General features: G+C 58.2%; 1 protein-coding gene across 1 annotated transcript in view; it reads left to right on the top strand.

The window, feature by feature from the left end:
* RSPH1 (radial spoke head component 1) overlaps nt 1-21,548 on the top strand; it is a 58,989-nt gene that overhangs the window by 31,019 nt on the left and 6,422 nt on the right. The window contains exon 6 of the mRNA XM_075337692.1: nt 16,232-16,302. Coding sequence (XP_075193807.1) covers nt 16,232-16,302 — 71 coding nt within the window. The remainder of the gene's footprint in view (nt 1-16,231; nt 16,303-21,548) is intronic.

Raw genomic sequence — 21,548 nt, forward strand, 5'->3', positions numbered from 1 at the left:
TGTGTCAGTGTCCTCTCCTCTGAGCTCAGATTCGGCTGTGAGTACTGCCTGCGGCTGAGGGTCTGCTCCAATGTGTCAGTGTCCTCTCCTCTGAGCTCAGAGCCGGCTGTGTGTACTGCCTGCGGCTGAGGGTCTGCTCCAGTGTGTCAGTGTCCTCTCCTCTGAGCTCAGAGCCGGCTGTGAGTACTGCCTGCAGCTGAGGGTCTGCTCCAGTGTGTCAGTGTCCTCTCCTCTGAGCTCAGAGCCGGCTGTGTGTACTGCCTGCGGCTGAGGGGTCTGCTCCAGTGTGTCAGTGTCCTCTCCTCTGAGCTCAGAGCCGGCTGTGTCTACTGCCTGCGGCTGAGGGTCTGCTCCAGTGTGTCAGTGTCCTCTCCTCTGAGCTCAGAGCCGGCTGTGTGTACTGCCTGCAGCTGAGGGTCTGCTCCAGTGTGTCAGTGTCCTCTCCTCTGAGCTCAGAGTCGGCTGTGAGTACTGCCTGCGGCTGAGGGTCTGCTCCAGTGTGTCAGTGTGTCAGTGTCCTCTCCTCTGAGCTCAGAGTCGGCTGTGAGTACTGCCTGCAGCTGAGGGTCTGCTCCAGTGTGTCAGTGTCCTCTCCTCTGAGCTCAGAGTCGGCTGTGAGTACTGCCTGCGGCTGAGGGTCTGCTCCAGTGTGTCAGTGTCCTCTCCTCTGAGCTCAGAGCCGGCTGTGTGTACTGCCTGCAGCTGAGGGTCTGCTCCAGTGTGTCAGTGTCCTCTCCTCTGAGCTCAGAGCCGGCTGTGTGTACTGCCTGCAGCTGAGGGTCTGCTCCAGTGTGTCAGTGTCCTCTCCTCTGAGCTCAGATACTGCCTGCGGCTGAGGGTCTGCTCCAGTGTGTCAAGTGTCCTCTCCTCTGAGCTCAGAGCCGGCTGTGTGTACTGCCTGCAGCTGAGGGTCTGCTCCAGTGTGTCTCAGTGTCCTCTCCTCTGAGCTCATGAGTCAGGCATGTGAGTACTGCCTGCAGCTGAGGGTCTGCCTCCAGTGTGTCAGTGTCCTCTCCTCTGAGCTCAGAGTCGGCTGTGTGTACTGCCTGCGGCTGAGGGTCTGCTCCAGTGTGTCAGTGTCTTCTCCTCTGAGCTCAGAGCCGGCTGTGTGTACTGCCTGCAGCTGAGGGTCTGCTCCAGTGTGTCAGTGTCCTCTCCTCTGAGCTCAGAGTCCGGCTGTGTGTACTGCCTGCAGGCTGAGGGTCTGCTCCAGTGTGTCAGTGTCCTCTCCTCTGAGCTCAGAGACGGCTGTGTGTACTGCCTGCAGCTGAGGGTCTGCTCCAGTGTGTCAGGTGTCCTCTCCTCTGAGCTCAGAGCGGCTGTGTGTACTGCCTGCGGCTGAGGGTCTGCTCCAGTGTGTCAGTGTCCTCTCCTCTGAGCTCAGAGCCGGCTGTGTGTACTGCCCTGCAGCTGAGGGTCTGCTCCAGTGTGTCAGTGTCCTCTCCTCTGAGCTCACGAGCCGGCTGTGAGTACTGCCTGCAGCTGAGGGTCTGCTCCAGTGTGTCAGTGTCCTCTCCTCTGAGCTCAGAGCCGGCTGTGTGTACTGCCTGCAGCTGAGGGTCTGCTCCAGTGTGTCAGTGTCCTCTCCTCTGAGCTCAAAGCCGGCTGTGTGTACTGCCTGCGGCTGAGGGTCTGCTCCAGTGTGTCAGTGTCCTCTCCTCTGAGCTCAGAGCCGGCTGTGTGTACTGCCTGCAGCTGAGGGTCTGCTCCAGTGTGTCAGTGTCCTCTCCTCTGAGCTGAGAGCCGGCTGTGTGTACTGCCTGCAGCTGAGTGTCTGCTCCAGTGTGTCAGTGTCCTCTCTGAGCTCAGAGCCGGCTGTGTGTACTGCCTGCAGCTGAGGGTCTGCTCCAGTGTGTCAGTGTCCTCTCCTCTGAGCTCAGAGCCGGCTGTGTGTACTGCCTGCAGCTGAGGGTCTGCTCCAGTGTGTCAGTGTCCTCTCCTCTGAGCTCAGAGTCGGCTGTGAGTACTGCCTGCAGCTGAGGGTCTGCTCCAGTGTGTCAGTGTCCTCTCCTCTGAGCTCAGAGTCGGCTGTGAGTACTGCCTGCGGCTGAGGGTCTGCTCCAGTGTGTCAGTGTCCTCTCCTCTGAGCTCAGAGTCGGCTGTGTGTACTGCCTGCAGCTGAGGGTCTGCTCAAGTGTGTCAGTGTCCTCTCCTCTGAGCTCAGAGCCGGCTGTGTGTACTGCCTGCAGCTGAGGGTCTGCTCCAGTGTGTCAGTGTCCTCTCCTCTGAGCTCAGAGCCGGCTGTGTGTACTGCCTGCAGCTGAGGGTCTGCTCCAGTGTGTCAGTGTCCTCTCCTCTGAGCTCAGAGCCGGCTGTGTGTACTGCCTGCGGCTGAGGGTCTGCTCCAGTGTGTCAGTGTCCTCTCCTCTGAGCTCAGAGCCGGCTGTGTGTACTGCCTCAGCTGAGGGTCTGCTCCAGTGTGTCAGTGTCTTCTCCTCTGAGCTCAGAGCCGGCTGTGTGTACTGCCTGCAGCTGAGGGTCTGCTCCAGTGTGTCAGTGTCCTCTCCTCTGAGTTCAGAGCCGGCTGTGTGTACTGCCTGCAGCTGAGGGTCTGCTCCAGTGTGTCAGTGTCCTCTCCTCTGAGCTCAGAGCCGGCTGTGTGTACTGCCTCAGCTGAGGGTCTGCTCCAGTGTGTCAGTGTCCTCTCCTCTGAGCTCAGAGCGGCTGTGTGTACTGCATGCGGCTGAGGGTCTGCTCCAGTGTGTCAGTGTCCTCTCCTCTGAGCTCAGAGCCGGCTGTGTGTACTGCCTGCAGCTGAGGGTCTGCTCCAGTGTGTCAGTGTCCTCTCCTCTGAGCTCAGAGCCGGCTGTGTGTACTGCCTGCAGCTGAGGGTCTGCTCCAGTGTGTCAGTGTCCTCTCCTCTGAGCTCAGATTCGGCTGTGTGCACTGCCTGCAGCTGAGGGTCTGCTCCAGTGTGTCAGTGTCCTCTCCTCTGAGCTCAGAGCCGGCTGTGTGTACTGCCTGCAGCTGAGGGTCTGCTCCAGTGTGTCAGTGTCCTCTCCTCTGAGCTCAGAGCCGGCTGTGTGTACTGCCTCAGCTGAGGGTCTGCTCCAGTGTGTCAGTGTCCTCTCCTCTGAGCTCAGAGCCGGCTGTGTGTACTGCCTGCAGCTGAGGGTCTGCTCCAGTGTGTCAGTGTCCTCTCCTCTGAGCTCAGAGCCGGCTGTGTGTACTGCCTCAGCTGAGGGTCTGCTCCAGTGTTTCAGTGTCCTCTCCTCTGAGCTCAGAGCCGGCTGTGTGTACTGCCTCAGCTGAGGGTCTGCTCCAGTGTGTCAGTGTCCTCTCCTCTGAGCTCAGAGTCGGCTGTGTGTACTGCCTGCAGCTGAGGGTCTGCTCCAGTGTGTCAGTGTCCTCTCCTCTGAGCTCAGAGCCGGCTGTGTGTACTGCCTGCGGCTGAGGGTCTGCTCCAGTGTGTCAGTGTCCTCTCCTCTGAGCTCAGAGTCGGCTGTGTGTACTGCCTGCAGCTGAGGGTCTGCTCCAGTGTGTCAGTGTCCTCTCCTCTGAGCTCAGAGCCGGCTGTGTGTACTGCCTGCGGCTGAGGGTCTGCTCCAGTGTGTCAGTGTCCTCTCCTCTGAGCTCAGAGCCGGATGTGTGTACTGCCTGCAGCTGAGGGTCTGCTCCAGTGTGTCAGTGTCCTCTCCTCTGAGCTCAGAGCCGGCTGTGTGTACTGCCTGCAGCTGAGGGTCTGCTCCAGTGTGTCAGTGTCCTCTCCTCTGAGCTCAGAGCCGGATGTGTGTACTGCCTCAGCTGAGGGTCTGCTCCAGTGTGTCAGTGTCCTCTCCTCTGAGCTCAGAGCCGGCTGTGTGTACTGCCTGCAGCTGAGGGTCTGCTCCAGTGTGTCAGTGTCCTCTCCTCTGAGCTCAGAGCCGGCTGTGTGTACTGCCTGCAGCTGAGGGTCTGCTCCAGTGTGTCAGTGTCCTCTCCTCTGAGCTCAGAGCCGGCTGTGTGTACTGCCTCAGCTGAGGGTCTGCTCCAGTGTGTCAGTGTCCTCTCCTCTGAGCTCAGAGCCGGCTGTGTGTACTGCCTGCAGCTGAGGGTCTGCTCCAGTGTGTCAGTGTCCTCTCCTCTGAGCTCAGAGCCGGCTGTGTGTACTGCCTGCAGCTGAGGGTCTGCTCCAGTGTGTCAGTGTGTCAGTGTCCTCTCCTCTGAGCTCAGAGCCGGCTGTGTGTACTGCCTGCAGCTGAGGATCTGCTCCAGTGTGTCAGTGTCCTCTCCTCTGAGCTCAGAGTCGGCTGTGTGTACTGCCTGCGGCTGAGGGTCTGCTCCAGTGTGTCAGTGTCCTCTCCTCTGAGCTCAGAGCCGGCTGTGTGTACTACCTGCGGCTGAGGGTCTGCTCCAGTGTGTCAGTGTCCTCTCCTCTGAGCTCAGAGCCGGCTGTGTGTACTACCTGCAGCTGAGGGTCTGCTCCAGTGTGTCAGTGTCCTCTCCTCTGAGCTCAGAGCCGGCTGTGTGTACTGCCTGCAGCTGAGAGTCTGCTCCAGTGTGTCAGTGTCCTCTCCTCTGAGCTCAGAGCCGGCTGTGTGTACTGCCTCAGCTGAGGGTCTGCTCCAGTGTGTCAGTGTCCTCTCCTCTGAGCTCAGAGCCGGCTGTGTGTACTGCCTGCAGCTGAGGGTTTGCTCCAGTGTGTCAGTGTCCTCTCCTCTGAGCTCAGAGCTGGCTGTGTGTACTGCCTGCGGCTGAGGGTCTGCTCCAGTGTGTCAGTGTCCTCTCCTCTGAGCTCAGAGCCGGCTGTGTGTACTGCCTGCAGCTGAGGGTCTGCTCCAGTGTGTCAGTGTCCTCTCCTCTGAGCTCAGAGCCGGCTGTGTGTACTGCCTGCGGCTGAGGGTCTGCTCCAGTGTGTCAGTGTCCTCTCCTCTGAGCTCAGAGCCGGCTGTGTGTACTGCCTGCAGCTGAGGGTCTGCTCCAGTGTGTCAGTGTCCTCTCCTCTGAGCTCAGAGCCGGCTGTGTGTACTGCCTGCAGCTGAGGGTCTGCTCCAGTGTGTCAGTGTCCTCTCCTCTGAGCTCAGAGCCGGCTGTGTGTACTGCCTGCGGCTGAGGGTCTGCTCCAGTGTGTCAGTGTCCTCTCCTCTGAGCTCAGATTCGGCTGTGTGTACTGCCTGCAGCTGAGGGTCTGCTCCAGTGTGTCAGTGTCCTCTCCTCTGAGCTCAGAGCCGGCTGTGTGTACTGCCTGCAGCTGAGGGTCTGCTCCAGTGTATCAGTGTCCTCTCTGAGCTCAGATTCGGCTGTGTGTACTGCCTGCAGCTGAGGGTCTGCTCCAGTGTGTCAGTGTCCTCTCCTCTGAGCTCAGATTCGGCTGTGTGTACTGCCTGCAGCTGAGGGTCTGCTCCAGTGTGTCAGTGTCCTCTCCTCTGAGCTCAGAGCCGGCTGTGAGTACTGCCTCAGCTGAGGGTCTGCTCCAGTGTGTCAGTGTCCTCTCCTCTGAGCTCAGAGCCGGCTGTGAGTACTGCCTGCAGCTGAGGGTCTGCTCCAGTGTGTCAGTGTCCTCTCCTCTGAGCTCAGAGCCGGCTGTGTGTACTGCCTGCAGCTGAGGGTCTGCTCCAGTGTGTCAGTGTCCTCTCCTCTGAGCTCAGAGTCGGCTGTGTGTACTGCCTGTGGCTGAGGGTCTGCTCCAGTGTGTCAGTGTCCTCTCCTCTGAGCTCAGAGCCGGCTGTGTGTACTGCCTGCAGCTGAGGGTCTGCTCCAGTGTGTCAGTGTCCTCTCCTCTGAGCTCAGAGCCGGCTGTGTGTACTGCCTGCAGCTGAGGGTCTGCTCCAGTGTGTCAGTGTCCTCTCCTCTGAGCTCAGAGCCGGCTGTGTGTACTGCCTGCGGCTGAGGGTCTGCTCCAGTGTGTCAGTGTCCTCTCCTCTGAGCTCAGAGCCGGCTGTGTGTACTGCCTGCAGCTGAGGGTCTGCTCCAGTGTGTCAGTGTCCTCTCCTCTGAGCTCAGAGCCGGCTGTGTGTACTGCCTGCGGCTGAGGGTCTGCTCCAGTGTGTCAGTGTCCTCTCCTCTGAGCTCAGAGCCGGCTGTGTGTACTGCCTCAGCTGAGGGTCTGCTCCAGTGTGTCAGTGTCCTCTCCTCTGAGCTCAGATTCGGCTGTGTGTACTGCCTGCAGCTGAGGGTCTGCTCCAGTGTGTCAGTGTCCTCTCCTCTGAGCTCAGAGCCGGCTGTGTGTACTGCCTGCAGCTGAGGGTCTGCTCCAGTGTGTCAGTGTCCTCTCCTCTGAGCTCAGAGTCGGCTGTGTGTACTGCCTCAGCTGAGGGTCTGCTCCAGTGTGTCAGTGTCCTCTCCTCTGAGCTCAGAGCCGGCTGTGTGTACTGCCTGCAGCTGAGGGTCTGCTCCAGTGTGTCAGTGTCCTCTCCTCTGAGCTCAGAGCCGGCTGTGTGTACTGCCTGCAGCTGAGGGTCTGCTCCAGTGTGTCAGTGTCCTCTCCTCTGAGCTCAGAGCCGGCTGTGTGTACTGCCTGCGGCTGAGGGTCTGCTCCAGTGTGTCAGTGTCCTCTCCTCTGAGCTCAGAGCCGGCTGTGTGTACTGCCTGCAGCTGAGGGTCTGCTCCAGTGTGTCAGTGTCCTCTCCTCTGAGCTCAGAGTCGGCTGTGTGTACTGCCTGCAGCTGAGGGTCTGCTCCAGTGTGTCAGTGTCCTCTCCTCTGAGCTCAGAGTCGGCTGTGTGTACTGCCTGCAGCTGAGTGTCTGCTCCAGTGTGTCAGTGTCCTCTCTGAGCTCAGAGCCGGCTGTGTGTACTGCCTGCAGCTGAGGGTCTGCTGCAGTGTGTCAGTGTCCTCTCCTCTGAGCTCAGAGCCGGCTGTGTGTACTGCCTGCAGCTGAGGGTCTGCTCCAGTGTGTCAGTGTCCTCTCCTCTGAGCTCAGAGCCGGCTGTGTGTACTGCCTGCAGCTGAGGGTCTGCTCCAGTGTGTCAGTGTCCTCTCCTCTGAGCTCAGAGCCGGCTGTGTGTACTGCCTCAGCTGAGGGTCTGCTCCAGTGTGTCAGTGTCCTCTCCTCTGAGCTCAGAGCCGGCTGTGTGTACTGCCTGCGGCTGAGGGTCTGCTCCAGTGTGTCAGTGTCCTCTCCTCTGAGCTCAGAGCCGGCTGTGTGTACTGCCTGCAGCTGAGGGTCTGCTCCAGTGTGTCAGTGTCCTCTCCTCTGAGCTCAGAGTCGGCTGTGTGTACTGCCTACAGCTGAGGGTCTGCTCCAGTGTGTCAGTGTCCTCTCCTCTGAGCTCAGAGTCGGCTGTGTATACTGCCTGTGGCTGAGGGTCTGCTCCAGTGTGTCAGTGTCCTCTCCTCTGAGCTCAGAGCCGGCTGTGTGTACTGCCTGCGGCTGAGGGTCTGCTCCAGTGTGTCAGTGTCCTCTCCTCTGAGCTCAGAGCCTGCTGTGTGTACTGCCTGCGGCTGAGGGTCTGCTCCAGTGTGTCAGTGTCCTCTCCTCTGAGCTCAGAGCCGGCTGTGTGTACTGCCTGCAGCTGAGGGTCTGCTCCAGTGTGTCAGTGTCCTCTCCTCTGAGCTCAGAGCCGGCTGTGTGTACTGCCTGCAGCTGAGGGTCTGCTCCAGTGTGTCAGTGTCCTCTCCTCTGAGCTCAGAGCCGGCTGTGTGTACTGCCTGCAGCTGAGGGTCTGCTCCAGTGTGTCAGTGTCCTCTCCTCTGAGCTCAGAGCCGGCTGTGTGTACTGCCTGCAGCTGAGGGTCTGCTCCAGTGTGTCAGTGTCCTCTCCTCTGAGCTCAGAGTCGGCTGTGTATACTGCCTGCGGCTGAGGGTCTGCTCCAGTGTGTCAGTGTCCTCTCCTCTGAGCTCAGAGCCGGCTGTGTGTACTGCCTGCAGCTGAGGGTCTGCTCCAGTGTGTCAGTGTCCTCTCCTCTGAGCTCAGAGCCGGCTGTGTGTACTGCCTGCAGCTGAGGGTCTGCTCCAGTGTGTCAGTGTCCTCTCCTCTGAGCTCAGAGCCGGCTGTGTGTACTGCCTGCAGCTGAGGGTCTGCTCCAGTGTGTCAGTGTCCTCTCCTCTGAGCTCAGTCGGCTGTGTGTACTGCCTGCAGCTGAGGGTCTGCTCCAGTGTGTCAGTGTCCTCTCTGAGCTCAGAGCCGGCTGTGTGTACTGCCTGCAGCTGAGGGTCTGCTCCAGTGTGTCAGTGTCCTCTCCTCTGAGCTCAGAGCCGGATGTGTGTACTGCCTCAGCTGATGGTCTGCTCCAGTGTGTCAGTGTCCTCTCCTCTGAGCTCAGAGCCGGCTGTGTGTACTGCCTGCAGCTGAGGGTCTGCTCCAGTGTGTCAGTGTCCTCTCCTCTGAGCTCAGAGCCGGATGTGTGTACTGCCTCAGCTGAGGGTCTGCTCCAGTGTGTCAGTGTCCTCTCCTCTGAGCTCAGAGCCGGCTGTGTGTACTGCCTGCAGCTGAGGGTCTGCTCCAGTGTGTCAGTGTCCTCTCCTCTGAGCTCAGAGCCGGCTGTGTGTACTGCCTGCAGCTGAGGGTCTGCTCCAGTGTGTCAGTGTCCTCTCCTCTGAGCTCAGAGCCGGCTGTGTGTACTGCCTGCAGCTGAGGGTCTGCTCCAGTGTGTCAGTGTCCTCTCCTCTGAGCTCAGAGCCGGCTGTGTGTACTGCCTACAGCTGAGGGTCTGCTCCAGTGTGTCAGTGTCCTCTCCTCTGAGCTCGGAGTCGGCTGTGTGTACTGCCTGCAGCTGAGGGTCTGCTCCAGTGTGTCAGTGTCCTCTCCTCTGAGCTCAGAGCCGGCTGTGTGTACTGCCTGCGGCTGAGGGTCTGCTCCAGTGTGTCAGTGTCCTCTCCTCTGAGCTCAGAGCTGGCTGTGTGTACTGCCTGCAGCTGAGGGTCTGCTCCAGTGTGTCAGTGTCCTCTCCTCTGAGCTCAGAGTCGGCTGTGTGTACTGCCTGCAGCTGAGTGTCTGCTCCAGTGTGTCAGTGTCCTCTCCTCTGAGCTCAGAGCCGGCTGTGTGTACTGCCTGCAGCTGAGGGTCTGCTCCAGTGTGTCAGTGTCCTCTCCTCTGAGCTCAGAGTCGGCTGTGTGTACTGCCTGCAGCTGAGGGTCTGCTCCAGTGTGTCAGTGTCCTCTCCTCTGAGCTCAGATTCGGCTGTGTGTACTGCCTGCAGCTGAGGGTCTGCTCCAGTGTGTCAGTGTCCTCTCCTCTGAGCTCAGAGCCGGCTGTGTGTACTGCCTCAGCTGAGGGTCTGCTCCAGTGTGTCAGTGTCCTCTCCTCTGAGCTCAGAGCCGGCTGTGTGTACTGCCTGCAGCTGAGGGTCTGCTCCAGTGTGTCAGTGTCCTCTCCTCTGAGCTCAGAGCCGGCTGTGTGTACTGCCTGCAGCTGAGGGTCTGCTCCAGTGTGTCAGTGTGTCAGTGTCCTCTCCTCTGAGCTCAGAGCCGGCTGTGTGTACTGCCTGCAGCTGAGGATCTGCTCCAGTGTGTCAGTGTCCTCTCCTCTGAGCTCAGAGTCGGCTGTGTGTACTGCCTGCGGCTGAGGGTCTGCTCCAGTGTGTCAGTGTCCTCTCCTCTGAGCTCAGAGCCGGCTGTGTGTACTACCTGCGGCTGAGGGTCTGCTCCAGTGTGTCAGTGTCCTCTCCTCTGAGCTCAGAGCCGGCTGTGTGTACTACCTGCAGCTGAGGGTCTGCTCCAGTGTGTCAGTGTCCTCTCCTCTGAGCTCAGAGCCGGCTGTGTGTACTGCCTGCAGCTGAGAGTCTGCTCCAGTGTGTCAGTGTCCTCTCCTCTGAGCTCAGAGCCGGCTGTGTGTACTGCCTCAGCTGAGGGTCTGCTCCAGTGTGTCAGTGTCCTCTCCTCTGAGCTCAGAGCCGGCTGTGTGTACTGCCTGCAGCTGAGGGTTTGCTCCAGTGTGTCAGTGTCCTCTCCTCTGAGCTCAGAGCCGGCTGTGTGTACTGCCTGCAGCTGAGGGTCTGCTCCAGTGTGTCAGTGTCCTCTCCTCTGAGCTCAGAGCCGGCTGTGTGTACTGCCTGCGGCTGAGGGTCTGCTCCAGTGTGTCAGTGTCCTCTCCTCTGAGCTCAGAGCCGGCTGTGTGTACTGCCTGCAGCTGAGGGTCTGCTCCAGTGTGTCAGTGTCCTCTCCTCTGAGCTCAGAGCCGGCTGTGTGTACTGCCTGCAGCTGAGGGTCTGCTCCAGTGTGTCAGTGTCCTCTCCTCTGAGCTCAGAGCCGGCTGTGTGTACTGCCTGCGGCTGAGGGTCTGCTCCAGTGTGTCAGTGTCCTCTCCTCTGAGCTCAGATTCGGCTGTGTGTACTGCCTGCAGCTGAGGGTCTGCTCCAGTGTGTCAGTGTCCTCTCCTCTGAGCTCAGAGCCGGCTGTGTGTACTGCCTGCAGCTGAGGGTCTGCTCCAGTGTATCAGTGTCCTCTCTGAGCTCAGATTCGGCTGTGTGTACTGCCTGCAGCTGAGGGTCTGCTCCAGTGTGTCAGTGTCCTCTCCTCTGAGCTCAGATTCGGCTGTGTGTACTGCCTGCAGCTGAGGGTCTGCTCCAGTGTGTCAGTGTCCTCTCCTCTGAGCTCAGAGCCGGCTGTGAGTACTGCCTCAGCTGAGGGTCTGCTCCAGTGTGTCAGTGTCCTCTCCTCTGAGCTCAGAGCCGGCTGTGAGTACTGCCTGCAGCTGAGGGTCTGCTCCAGTGTGTCAGTGTCCTCTCCTCTGAGCTCAGAGCCGGCTGTGTGTACTGCCTGCAGCTGAGGGTCTGCTCCAGTGTGTCAGTGTCCTCTCCTCTGAGCTCAGAGTCGGCTGTGTGTACTGCCTGTGGCTGAGGGTCTGCTCCAGTGTGTCAGTGTCCTCTCCTCTGAGCTCAGAGCCGGCTGTGTGTACTGCCTGCAGCTGAGGGTCTGCTCCAGTGTGTCAGTGTCCTCTCCTCTGAGCTCAGAGCCGGCTGTGTGTACTGCCTGCAGCTGAGGGTCTGCTCCAGTGTGTCAGTGTCCTCTCCTCTGAGCTCAGAGCCGGCTGTGTGTACTGCCTGCGGCTGAGGGTCTGCTCCAGTGTGTCAGTGTCCTCTCCTCTGAGCTCAGAGCCGGCTGTGTGTACTGCCTGCAGCTGAGGGTCTGCTCCAGTGTGTCAGTGTCCTCTCCTCTGAGCTCAGAGCCGGCTGTGTGTACTGCCTGCGGCTGAGGGTCTGCTCCAGTGTGTCAGTGTCCTCTCCTCTGAGCTCAGAGCCGGCTGTGTGTACTGCCTGCAGCTGAGGGTCTGCTCCAGTGTGTCAGTGTCCTCTCCTCTGAGCTCAGAGCCGGCTGTGTGTACTGCCTGCAGCTGAGGGTCTGCTCCAGTGTGTCAGTGTCCTCTCCTCTGAGCTCAGAGTCGGCTGTGTGTACTGCCTCAGCTGAGGGTCTGCTCCAGTGTGTCAGTGTCCTCTCCTCTGAGCTCAGAGCCGGCTGTGTGTACTGCCTGCAGCTGAGGGTCTGCTCCAGTGTGTCAGTGTCCTCTCCTCTGAGCTCAGAGCCGGCTGTGTGTACTGCCTGCAGCTGAGGGTCTGCTCCAGTGTGTCAGTGTCCTCTCCTCTGAGCTCAGAGCCGGCTGTGTGTACTGCCTGCAGCTGAGGGTCTGCTCCAGTGTGTCAGTGTCCTCTCCTCTGAGCTCAGAGCCGGCTGTGTGTACTGCCTGCAGCTGAGGGTCTGCTCCAGTGTGTCAGTGTCCTCTCCTCTGAGCTCAGAGCCGGCTGTGTGTACTGCCTGCGGCTGAGGGTCTGCTCCAGTGTGTCAGTGTCCTCTCCTCTGAGCTCAGAGCCGGCTGTGTGTACTGCCTGCAGCTGAGGGTCTGCTCCAGTGTGTCAGTGTCCTCTCCTCTGAGCTCAGAGTCGGCTGTGTGTACTGCCTGCAGCTGAGGGTCTGCTCCAGTGTGTCAGTGTCCTCTCCTCTGAGCTCAGAGTCGGCTGTGTGTACTGCCTGCAGCTGAGTGTCTGCTCCAGTGTGTCAGTGTCCTCTCTGAGCTCAGAGCCGGCTGTGTGTACTGCCTGCAGCTGAGGGTCTGCTGCAGTGTGTCAGTGTCCTCTCCTCTGAGCTCAGAGCCGGCTGTGTGTACTGCCTGCAGCTGAGGGTCTGCTCCAGTGTGTCAGTGTCCTCTCCTCTGAGCTCAGAGCCGGCTGTGTGTACTGCCTGCAGCTGAGGGTCTGCTCCAGTGTGTCAGTGTCCTCTCCTCTGAGCTCAGAGCCGGCTGTGTGTACTGCCTCAGCTGAGGGTCTGCTCCAGTGTGTCAGTGTCCTCTCCTCTGAGCTCAGAGCCGGCTGTGTGTACTGCCTGCGGCTGAGGGTCTGCTCCAGTGTGTCAGTGTCCTCTCCTCTGAGCTCAGAGCCGGCTGTGTGTACTGCCTGCAGCTGAGGGTCTGCTCCAGTGTGTCAGTGTCCTCTCCTCTGAGCTCAGAGTCGGCTGTGTGTACTGCCTACAGCTGAGGGTCTGCTCCAGTGTGTCAGTGTCCTCTCCTCTGAGCTCAGAGTCGGCTGTGTATACTGCCTGTGGCTGAGGGTCTGCTCCAGTGTGTCAGTGTCCTCTCCTCTGAGCTCAGAGCCGGCTGTGTGTACTGCCTGCGGCTGAGGGTCTGCTCCAGTGTGTCAGTGTCCTCTCCTCTGAGCTCAGAGCCTGCTGTGTGTACTGCCTGCGGCTGAGGGTCTGCTCCAGTGTGTCAGTGTCCTCTCCTCTGAGCTCAGAGCCGGCTGTGTGTACTGCCTGCAGCTGAGGGTCTGCTCCAGTGTGTCAGTGTCCTCTCCTCTGAGCTCAGAGCCGGCTGTGTGTACTGCCTGCAGCTGAGGGTCTGCTCCAGTGTGTCAGTGTCCTCTCCTCTGAGCTCAGAGCCGGCTGTGTGTACTGCCTGCAGCTGAGGGTCTGCTCCAGTGTGTCAGTGTCCTCTCCTCTGAGCTCAGAGCCGGCTGTGTGTACTGCCTGCAGCTGAGGGTCTGCTCCAGTGTGTCAGTGTCCTCTCCTCTGAGCTCAGAGTCGGCTGTGTATACTGCCTGCGGCTGAGGGTCTGCTCCAGTGTGTCAGTGTCCTCTCCTCTGAGCTCAGAGCCGGCTGTGTGTACTGCCTGCAGCTGAGGGTCTGCTCCAGTGTGTCAGTGTCCTCTCCTCTGAGCTCAGAGCCGGCTGTGTGTACTGCCTGCAGCTGAGGGTCTGCTCCAGTGTGTCAGTGTCCTCTCCTCTGAGCTCAGAGCCGGCTGTGTGTACTGCCTGCAGCTGAGGGTCTGCTCCAGTGTGTCAGTGTCCTCTCCTCTGAGCTCAGAGTCGGCTGTGTGTACTGCCTGCAGCTGAGGGTCTGCTCCAGTGTGTCAGTGTCCTCTCTGAGCTCAGAGCCGGCTGTGTGTACTGCCTGCAGCTGAGGGTCTGCTCCAGTGTGTCAGTGTCCTCTCCTCTGAGCTCAGAGCCGGCTGTGTGTACTGCCTGCAGCTGAGGGTCTGCTCCAGTGTGTCAGTGTCCTCTCCTCTGAGCTCAGAGCCGGCTGTGTGTACTGCCTGCAGCTGAGGGTCTGCTCCAGTGTGTCAGTGTCCTCTCCTCTGAGCTCAGAGCCGGCTGTGTGTACTGCCTCAGCTGAGGGTCTGCTCCAGTGTGTCAGTGTCCTCTCCTCTGAGCTCAGAGCCGGCTGTGTGTACTGCCTGCAGCTGAGGGTCTGCTCCAGTGTGTCAGTGTCCTCTCCTCTGAGCCGGCTGTGTGTACTGCCTGCAGCTGAGGGTCTGCTCCAGTGTGTCAGTGTCCTCTCCTCTGAGCTCAGAGCCGGCTGTGTGTACTGCCTGCAGCTGAGGGTCTGCTCCAGTGTGTCAGTGTCCTCTCCTCTGAGCTCAGAGCCGGCTGTGTGTACTGCCTCAGCTGAGGGTCTGCTCCAGTGTGTCAGTGTCCTCTCCTCTGAGCTCAGAGCCGGCTGTGTGTACTGCCTGCAGCTGAGGGTCTGCTCCAGTGTGTCACTGTCCTCTCCTCTGAGCTCAGAGCCGGCTGTGTGTACTGCCTGCAGCTGAGGGTCTGCTCCAGTGTGTCAGTGTCCTCTCCTCTGAGCTCAGAGCCGGCTGTGTGTACTGCCTCAGCTGAGGGTCTGCTCCAGTGTGTCAGTGTCCTCTCCTCTGAGCTCAGAGCCGGCTGTGTGTACTGCCTGCAGCTGAGGGTCTGCTCCAGTGTGTCAGTGTCCTCTCCTCTGAGCTCAGAGCCGGCTGTGTGTACTGCCTGCAGCTGAGGGTCTGCTCCAGTGTGTCAGTGTCCTCTCCTCTGAGCTCAGAGCCGGCTGTGTGTACTGCCTGCAGCTGAGGGTCTGCTCCAGTGTGTCAGTGTCCTCTCCTCTGAGCTCAGAGCCGGCTGTGTGTACTGCCTCAGCTGAGGGTCTGCTCCAGTGTGTCAGTGTCCTCTCCTCTGAGCTCAGAGCCGGATGTGTGTACTGCCTGCAGCTGAGGGTCTGCTCCAGTGTGTCAGTGTCCTCTCCTCTGAGCTCAGAGCTGGCTGTGTGTACTGCCTGCGGCTGAGGGTCTGCTCCAGTGTGTCAGTGTCCTCTCCTCTGAGCTCAGATTCGGCTGTGTGTACTGCCTGCGGCTGAGGGTCTGCTCCAGTGTGTCAGTGTCCTCTCCTCTGAGCTCAGAGCCGGCTGTGTGTACTGCCTGCGGCTGAGGGTCTGCTCCAGTGTGTCAGTATCCTCTCCTCTGAGCTCAGAGTCGGCTGTGTATACTGCCTGTGGCTGAGGGTCTGCTCCAATGTGTCAGTGTCCTCTCCTCTGAGCTCAGAGCCGGCTGTGTGTACTGCCTGCAGCTGAGGGTCTGCTCCAGTGTGTCAGTGTCCTCTCCTCTGAGCTCAGAGCCGGCTGTGTGTACTGCCTGCAGCTGAGGGTCTGCTCCAGTGTGTCACTGTCCTCTCCTCTGAGCTCAGAGCCGGCTGTGTGTACTGCCTGCAGCTGAGGGTCTGCTCCAGTGTGTCAGTGTCCTCTCCTCTGAGCTCAGAGCCGGCTGTGTGTACTGCCTGCAGCTGAGGGTCTGCTCCAGTGTGTAAGTGTCCTCTCCTCTGAGCTCAGAGCCGGCTGTGTGTACTGCCTCAGCTGAGGGTCTGCTCCAGTGTGTCAGTGTCCTCTCCTCTGAGCTCAGAGCCGGCTGTGTGTACTGCCTGCAGCTGAGGGTCTGCTCCAGTGTGTCAGTGTCCTCTCCTCTGAGCTCAGAGCCGGCTGTGTGTACTGCCTGCAGCTGACGGTCTGCTCCAGTGTGTCAGTGTCCTCTCCTCTGAGCTCAGAGCCGGCTGTGTGTACTGCCTCAGCTGAGGGTCTGCTCCAGTGTGTCACTGTCCTCTCCTCTGAGCTCAGAGCCGGCTGTGTGTACTGCCTGCAGCTGAGGGTCTGCTCCAGTGTGTCAGTGTCCTCTCCTCTGAGCTCAGAGCCGGCTGTGTGTACTGCCTCAGCTGAGGGTCTGCTCCAGTGTGTCAGTGTCCTCTCCTCTGAGCTCAGAGCCGGCTGTGTGTACTGCCTGCAGCTGAGGGTCTGCTCCAGTGTGTCAGTGTCCTCTCCTCTGAGCTCAGAGCCGGCTGTGTGTACTGCCTGCAGCTGAGGGTCTGCTCCAGTGTGTCAGTGTCCTCTCCTCTGAGCTCAGAGCCGGCTGTGTGTACTGCCTGCAGCTGAGGGTCTGCTCCAGTGTGTCAGTGTCCTCTCCTCTGAGCTCAGTGCCGGCTGTGTGTACTGCCTGCAGCTGAGGGTCTGCTCCAGTGTGTCAGTGTCCTCTCTGAGCTCAGAGCCGGCTGTGTGTACTGCCTGCAGCTGAGGGTCTGCTCCAGTGTGTCAGTGTCCTCTCCTCTGAGCTCAGAGCCGGCTGTGTGTACTGCCTGCAGCTGAGGGTCTGCTCCAGTGTGTCACTGTCCTCTCCTCTGAGCTCAGAGCCGGCTGTGTGTACTGCCTGCAGCTGAGGGTCTGCTCCAGTGTGTCAGTGTCCTCTCCTCTGAGCTCAGAGCCGGCTGTGTGTACTGCCTGCGGCTGAGGGTCTGCTCCAGTGTGTCAGTGTCCTCTCCTCTGAGCTCAGAGCCGGCTGTGTGTACTGCCTGCAGCTGAGGGTCTGCTCCAGTGTGTCAGTGTCCTCTCCTCTGAGCTCAGAGCCGGCTGTGTGTACTGCCTGCAGCTGAGGGTCTGCTCCAGTGTGTCAGTGTCCTCTCCTCTGAGCTCAGAGTCGGCTGTGTGTACTGCCTGCAGCTGAGGGTCTGCTCCAGTGTGTCAGTGTCCTCTCCTCTGAGCTCATAGATCTGAGCAGTGTCAGGAGAGATATGGAGAAAGCTCATAGTTGAGTCACCTCTGTGGCCGTTCCTCCAGACGTTGCGGACGTTTCTTGACGTTTCTCTTCCTTTCTGTCTTCTCTGTAGATTCTGGGACCCGGAAATACATATTTGACATCGGCTGTGAGCAGCACGGATCCTATGTGCAGGCAGAGCAGGTGAGAGCCGGCGTCAGACATCACCGCCCCATCCCCCGTCCCCCGGTGCGGGGAGCATCGAGCACCCCAACACTGCTGACCAAGGAGACCGGTCACCCCAGAGCTGCGGAATTCCCCCAATCAATACATGACACCCCCGCTGCTCCACACCGCAGGGGATGATTCCAGATATGAGCGTGCTGGACGTTGCAGGGTTAAACACTACAAGTCCCACAATTCACTACAGCAGGAAGCAAAAGTCTGAGACCTTTTTATAGGAGAGAAGAAAAAAGTATTAGCACCGCGTCCTAATCACTGAACTCTATCATCCAGCCCCTCCATTGCCCCCAGTGAATAACATCCGACCCCCCCCATATATAGCTTCCAGCCCCCGATATATCACTTCAGTCCCCCCATACACTGTGTGCAGAATTATTAGGCAGATGCGTATTGTGATCACATGATACTTGTTATACATGTCGTCCTACTCGCTGTATAGTGAGAGCCAACTACCAATGAAGTAACTCCGGTGATGTGCCTCTCTGTAATGAGGAGGGGTGCGGTGTAATGAGGAGGGGTGCGGTGTAATGACACAACACCCTATATAAGGGGTGCGCAATTATTAGGCAACTTCCTTTCCTTTGGCAAAATGGGTCAGAAGAGAGATTTGACGGCTCTGAAAAGTCCATATCGTGCGATGTCTTGCAGAGGGATGCCGCAGTCTGGAAATTGCCAAACTTTTGAAGTGTGATCACCGAACAATCAAGTGTTTCATGGCAAATAGCCAACAGGGTCGCAAGAAGCGTGCTGGGCAAAAAAGGCGCAAAATAACTGCCCATGAATTGAGGAGAATCCAGCGTGAAACTGCCAAGATGCCATTTGTCACCAGTTTGGCCATATTTCAGAGCTGCAACGTTACTGGAGTATCAAAAAGCACAAGGTGTGCCATACTCCGGGACAGGCCAAGGTAAGGAAGGCTGAAAACCACCACCTCTGACCAAGAAACAGAAGATAAAACCTCAAGACTGGGCCAAGAGATATCTGAAGACTGATTCTTCACAGGTTTTATGGACTGATGAAATAAGAGTGACTCTTGATGGGCAGATGGATGGGCCAGAGGCTGGATCAGTAAAGGGGAGAGAGCGCCACTCCGACTCAGACACCAGCAAGGTGGAGGTGGGGTACCCCATATATAATCTTAGGGCCCCCGTCTATAACCTTCAGCCCCCCATATATAACCTCCGATTCCCCCATATATATCCTGCAGCTTCCATATATAACCTCTGATTCCCCTATTTATAACCTTCAGCCCCTCGCCCCCAGTGAATAACCTCCAGACCCCATATATACAATTGTGCTCAAAAGTTTACACACCCCGGCAGATTTTTTTGCTTTTTTGGCCTTTTTTCAGAGAATATGAATGATAACACAATCTTTTTCCCACTCATGGTCAGTGGTCGGGTGAAGACATTTTATTGTCATCTACTGGGTTTTCTCTATATAAATCATAATGACAACCAAAAACATCCAAATGACCCTGATGAAAAGTTCCCATCCCCAGTTCTTAATACCGTGTGTTGCCCCCTCTAACATCAATGACAGCTTGAAGTCTTTTGTGGTGGTTGTGGATGAGGCGCTTTATTTTCTCAGATGGTGAAGCCGCCCATTCTTCTTGGTCACATGGTGAAGCCGCCCATTCTTCTTGGTCACATGGTGAAGCCGCCCATTCTTCTTGGCACCTCCAGTTCCTGTAAATTTCTGGGCTTTCATGAACTGTGTTCTTGAGTTCTCCCCAGAGCGGCTCAATGATTTTGAGGTCAGAAGACTGAGCTAGCCACTCCAGAACCTTCACTTTGTTCTGCTGTAGCCAATGACAGGTCGACTTGGCCTTGTGTTTTGGATCGTTGTCATGTTGGAATGTCCAAGTCCATCCCATGTGCAGCTTTTGGGTTGATGACTGTAAATTTGCCCCCAGTATTTGCTGATAACGTGCTGCATTCATGTTCCCTTTGACCAAGTTTCCTGTGCCTTTGTAGCTCACACATCCCCACATTATCAGCGATCTACCTCCGTGCTTTACTGTAAGAATGGTGTCCCTTTCAAAATAGGCCTTGATGACACCTCTCCAAATGTAACGTTTATGGTTGTGGCCAAAAGGTTTGATTTTGGTCATCGCTCCAAATCCCACTGCTGCCACCAGTTGTGACGGGGTCCTTCTCCAGTATCACTCAATCAACAGAGCGAGAGATGAGTGAACAATCCAAAGAATATTTATTCCATGCAATCCAGTAGGTTCATCAAGTAATCCACCACACAGAGGGTAAAGTAGTTCAGGAACACGGATACAGTCCAGTAAGTGATAAATGTCCAGGTGTCTCTGGGGAGCCGCAGCTTCTCCCACAGAGGATAAATCGGTCACAATCCTCCAGCAGTTCTTTTCCAGGGAAATCAGGGTTTCTCACAGTCTCTCTGGGGTGTCAGCTTCTCCCACAGAGGATAAATCGGTCACAATCTTCCAGCAGTTCGTTTCCAGGGGAATCGAGGTTTCTCACAGTCTCTCTGGGGTGTCCGCTTCTCCCTCAGAGGATCAATCTTACTCCTTCTCTGGTGTCTTTCTCAGCCAAAATGAATAATCTTCCAGGTAAAGAGAGTTTGGGTGGATTCTAGGCCCCCTTCCCCCACACCTAGGGACACAAGCCCAGAAGGGGCTTATAAACCTGCAGACAGGACAAATAATACAAAGAATGGACAGAGCTCCATGCCTAAAATATGAACCTATACAAAATGATACTCAACACACAATATCACACCATCACAGCCCTCCTTGGTGTTTGATTGCTCACCTGGTGTACATACACAGCGATCTGGAGAGGGGTGTGACGAGGGTCCGGAGACGTGCGCCCTCCTCGGTGTTGATCGCTCACCTGGTGTACATACACAGCGGTCTGGAGAGAAGTGTGACGATGGTCACAAGACGTGCGTCCTCCTTGTGACGATCACTCACCTGGTATACATACACAGTGGTCTGGAGAGGAGTGTGACGAGGGTCGGAGACGTGCGTCCTTCTTGGTGTTGGTCACTCACCTGGTGTACATACACAGTGGTCTGGAGAAGAGTTTGACGAGGGTCGGAGACGTGCGTCCTTCTTGGTGTTGGTCACTCACCTGGTGTACATACACAGTGGTCTGGAGAGGAGTGTGACGAGGGTCGGAGACGTGCGCCCTCCTCGGTGTTGGTCACTCACCTGGTGTACATACACAGTGGTCTGGAGAGGAGTGTGACGAGGGTCGGAGACGTGCGCCCTCCTCGGTGTTGGTCACTCACCTGGTGTACATACACAGTGGTCTGGAGAGGAGTGTGACGAGGGTCGGAGACGTGCACCCTCCTCGGTGTTGGTCACTCACCTGGTGTACATACACAGTGGTCTGGAGAGGAGTGTGACGAGGGTCGGAGACGTGCGCCCTCCTTGGTGTTTGATCGCTCACCTGGTGTACATACACAGTGGTCTGGAGAGGAGTGTGACGAGGGTCGGAGACATGCGCCCTCCTCGGTGTTGGTCACTCACCTGGTGTACATACACAGTGGTCTGGAGAGGAGTGTGACGAGGGTCGGAGACGTGCGTCCTTCTTGGTGTTGGTCACTCACCTGGTGTACATACACAGTGGTCTGGAGAGGGGTGTGACGAGGGTCCGGAGACATGCGCCCTCCTCAGTATTGATCACTCCCCTGGTGTACATACACAGTGGTCTGGAGAGGAGTGTGACGAGGGTCCGGAGACGTGCGCCCTCCTCAGTATTGATCACTCCTCTGGTGTACATACACAGTGGTCTGGAGAAGAGTGTGACGAGGGTCCGGAGACGTGCGCCCTCCTCGGTGTTGGTCGCTCGCCTCTTGTACATACACAGTGGTCTGGAGAGGAGTGTGACGAGGGTCTGGAGACGTGCGCCCTCCTCGGTGTTGGTCACTCACCTGGTGTACATACACAATGGTCTGGAGAGGGGTGTGACGAGGGTCCGGAGACGTGAGCCCTCCTCGGTGTTGGTCACTCACCTGTTGTACATACACAGCGGTCTGGAGAGGGGTGTGACGAGGGTCCGGAGACGTGCGCCCTCCTCAGTGTTTGTTGCTCATCTGGTGTACATACACAGTGGTCTGGAGAGGAGTGTGACGAGGGTCCGAGACGTGTGCCCTCCTCGGTGTTGGTCACTCACCTGGTGTACTTACACAGTGGTCTGGAGAGGAGTGTGACGAGGGTCGGAGACGTGCGCCCTCCTCGGTGTTGGTCACTCACCTGGTGTACATACACAGCGGTCTGGACAGGGGTGTGACGAGGGTCCGAGACGTGCGCCCTCCTCGGTGTTGGTTGCTCATCTGGTGTACATACACAGTGGTCTGGAGAGGAGTGTGACAAGGGTCGGAGACGTGCGCCCTCCTCGGTGTTGGTCACTCCCCTGGTGTACATACACAGTGGTCTGGAGAGGAGTGTGACGAGGGTCCGGAGACGTGCGCCCTCCTTGTGACGATCACTCACCTGGTGTACATACACAGTGGTCTGGAGAGGGGTGTGACGAGGGTCCGGAGACGTGCGCCCTCCTCGGTGTTGGTCACTCACCTGGTGTACATACACAGTGGTCTGGAGAGGAGTGTGACGAGGGTCGGAGACGTGCGCCCTCCTCGGTGTTGGTCACTCACCTGGTGTACATACACAGTGGTCTGGAGAGGGGTGTGACGAGGGTCGGAGACGTGCGCCCTCCTCGGTGTTGGTTGCTCATCTGGTGTACATACACTGTGGTCTGGAGAGGAGTGTGACTAGGGTCGGAAACGTGCGCCCTCCTCAGTATTGATCACTCCCCTGGTGTACATACACAGTGGTCTGGAGAGGAGTGTGACGAGGGTCCGGAGACGTGCGCCCTCCTTGTGACGATCACTCACCTGGTCGGAAACGTGCGCCCTCCTCAGTATTGATCGCTCACCTGGTGTACATACACAGTGGTCTGGAGAGGAGTGTGACGAGGGTCGGAGACGTGCGCCCTCCTCGGTGTTGGTCACTCACCTGGTGTACATACACAGTGGTCTGGAGAGGAGTGTGACGAGGGTCGGAGACGTGCGCCCTCCTCGGTGTTGGTCACTCACCTGGTGTACATACACAGTGGTCTGGACAGGGGTGTGACGAGGGTCGGAGACGTGCGCCCTCCTCGGTGTTGGTTGCTCATCTGGTGTACATACACTGTGGTCTGGAGAGGAGTGTGACGAGGGTCGGAAACGTG

This window comes from Anomaloglossus baeobatrachus, chromosome 2 (assembly GCF_048569485.1).
Source record: "Anomaloglossus baeobatrachus isolate aAnoBae1 chromosome 2, aAnoBae1.hap1, whole genome shotgun sequence".
NCBI classification, from domain to species: domain Eukaryota; kingdom Metazoa; phylum Chordata; class Amphibia; order Anura; family Aromobatidae; genus Anomaloglossus; species Anomaloglossus baeobatrachus.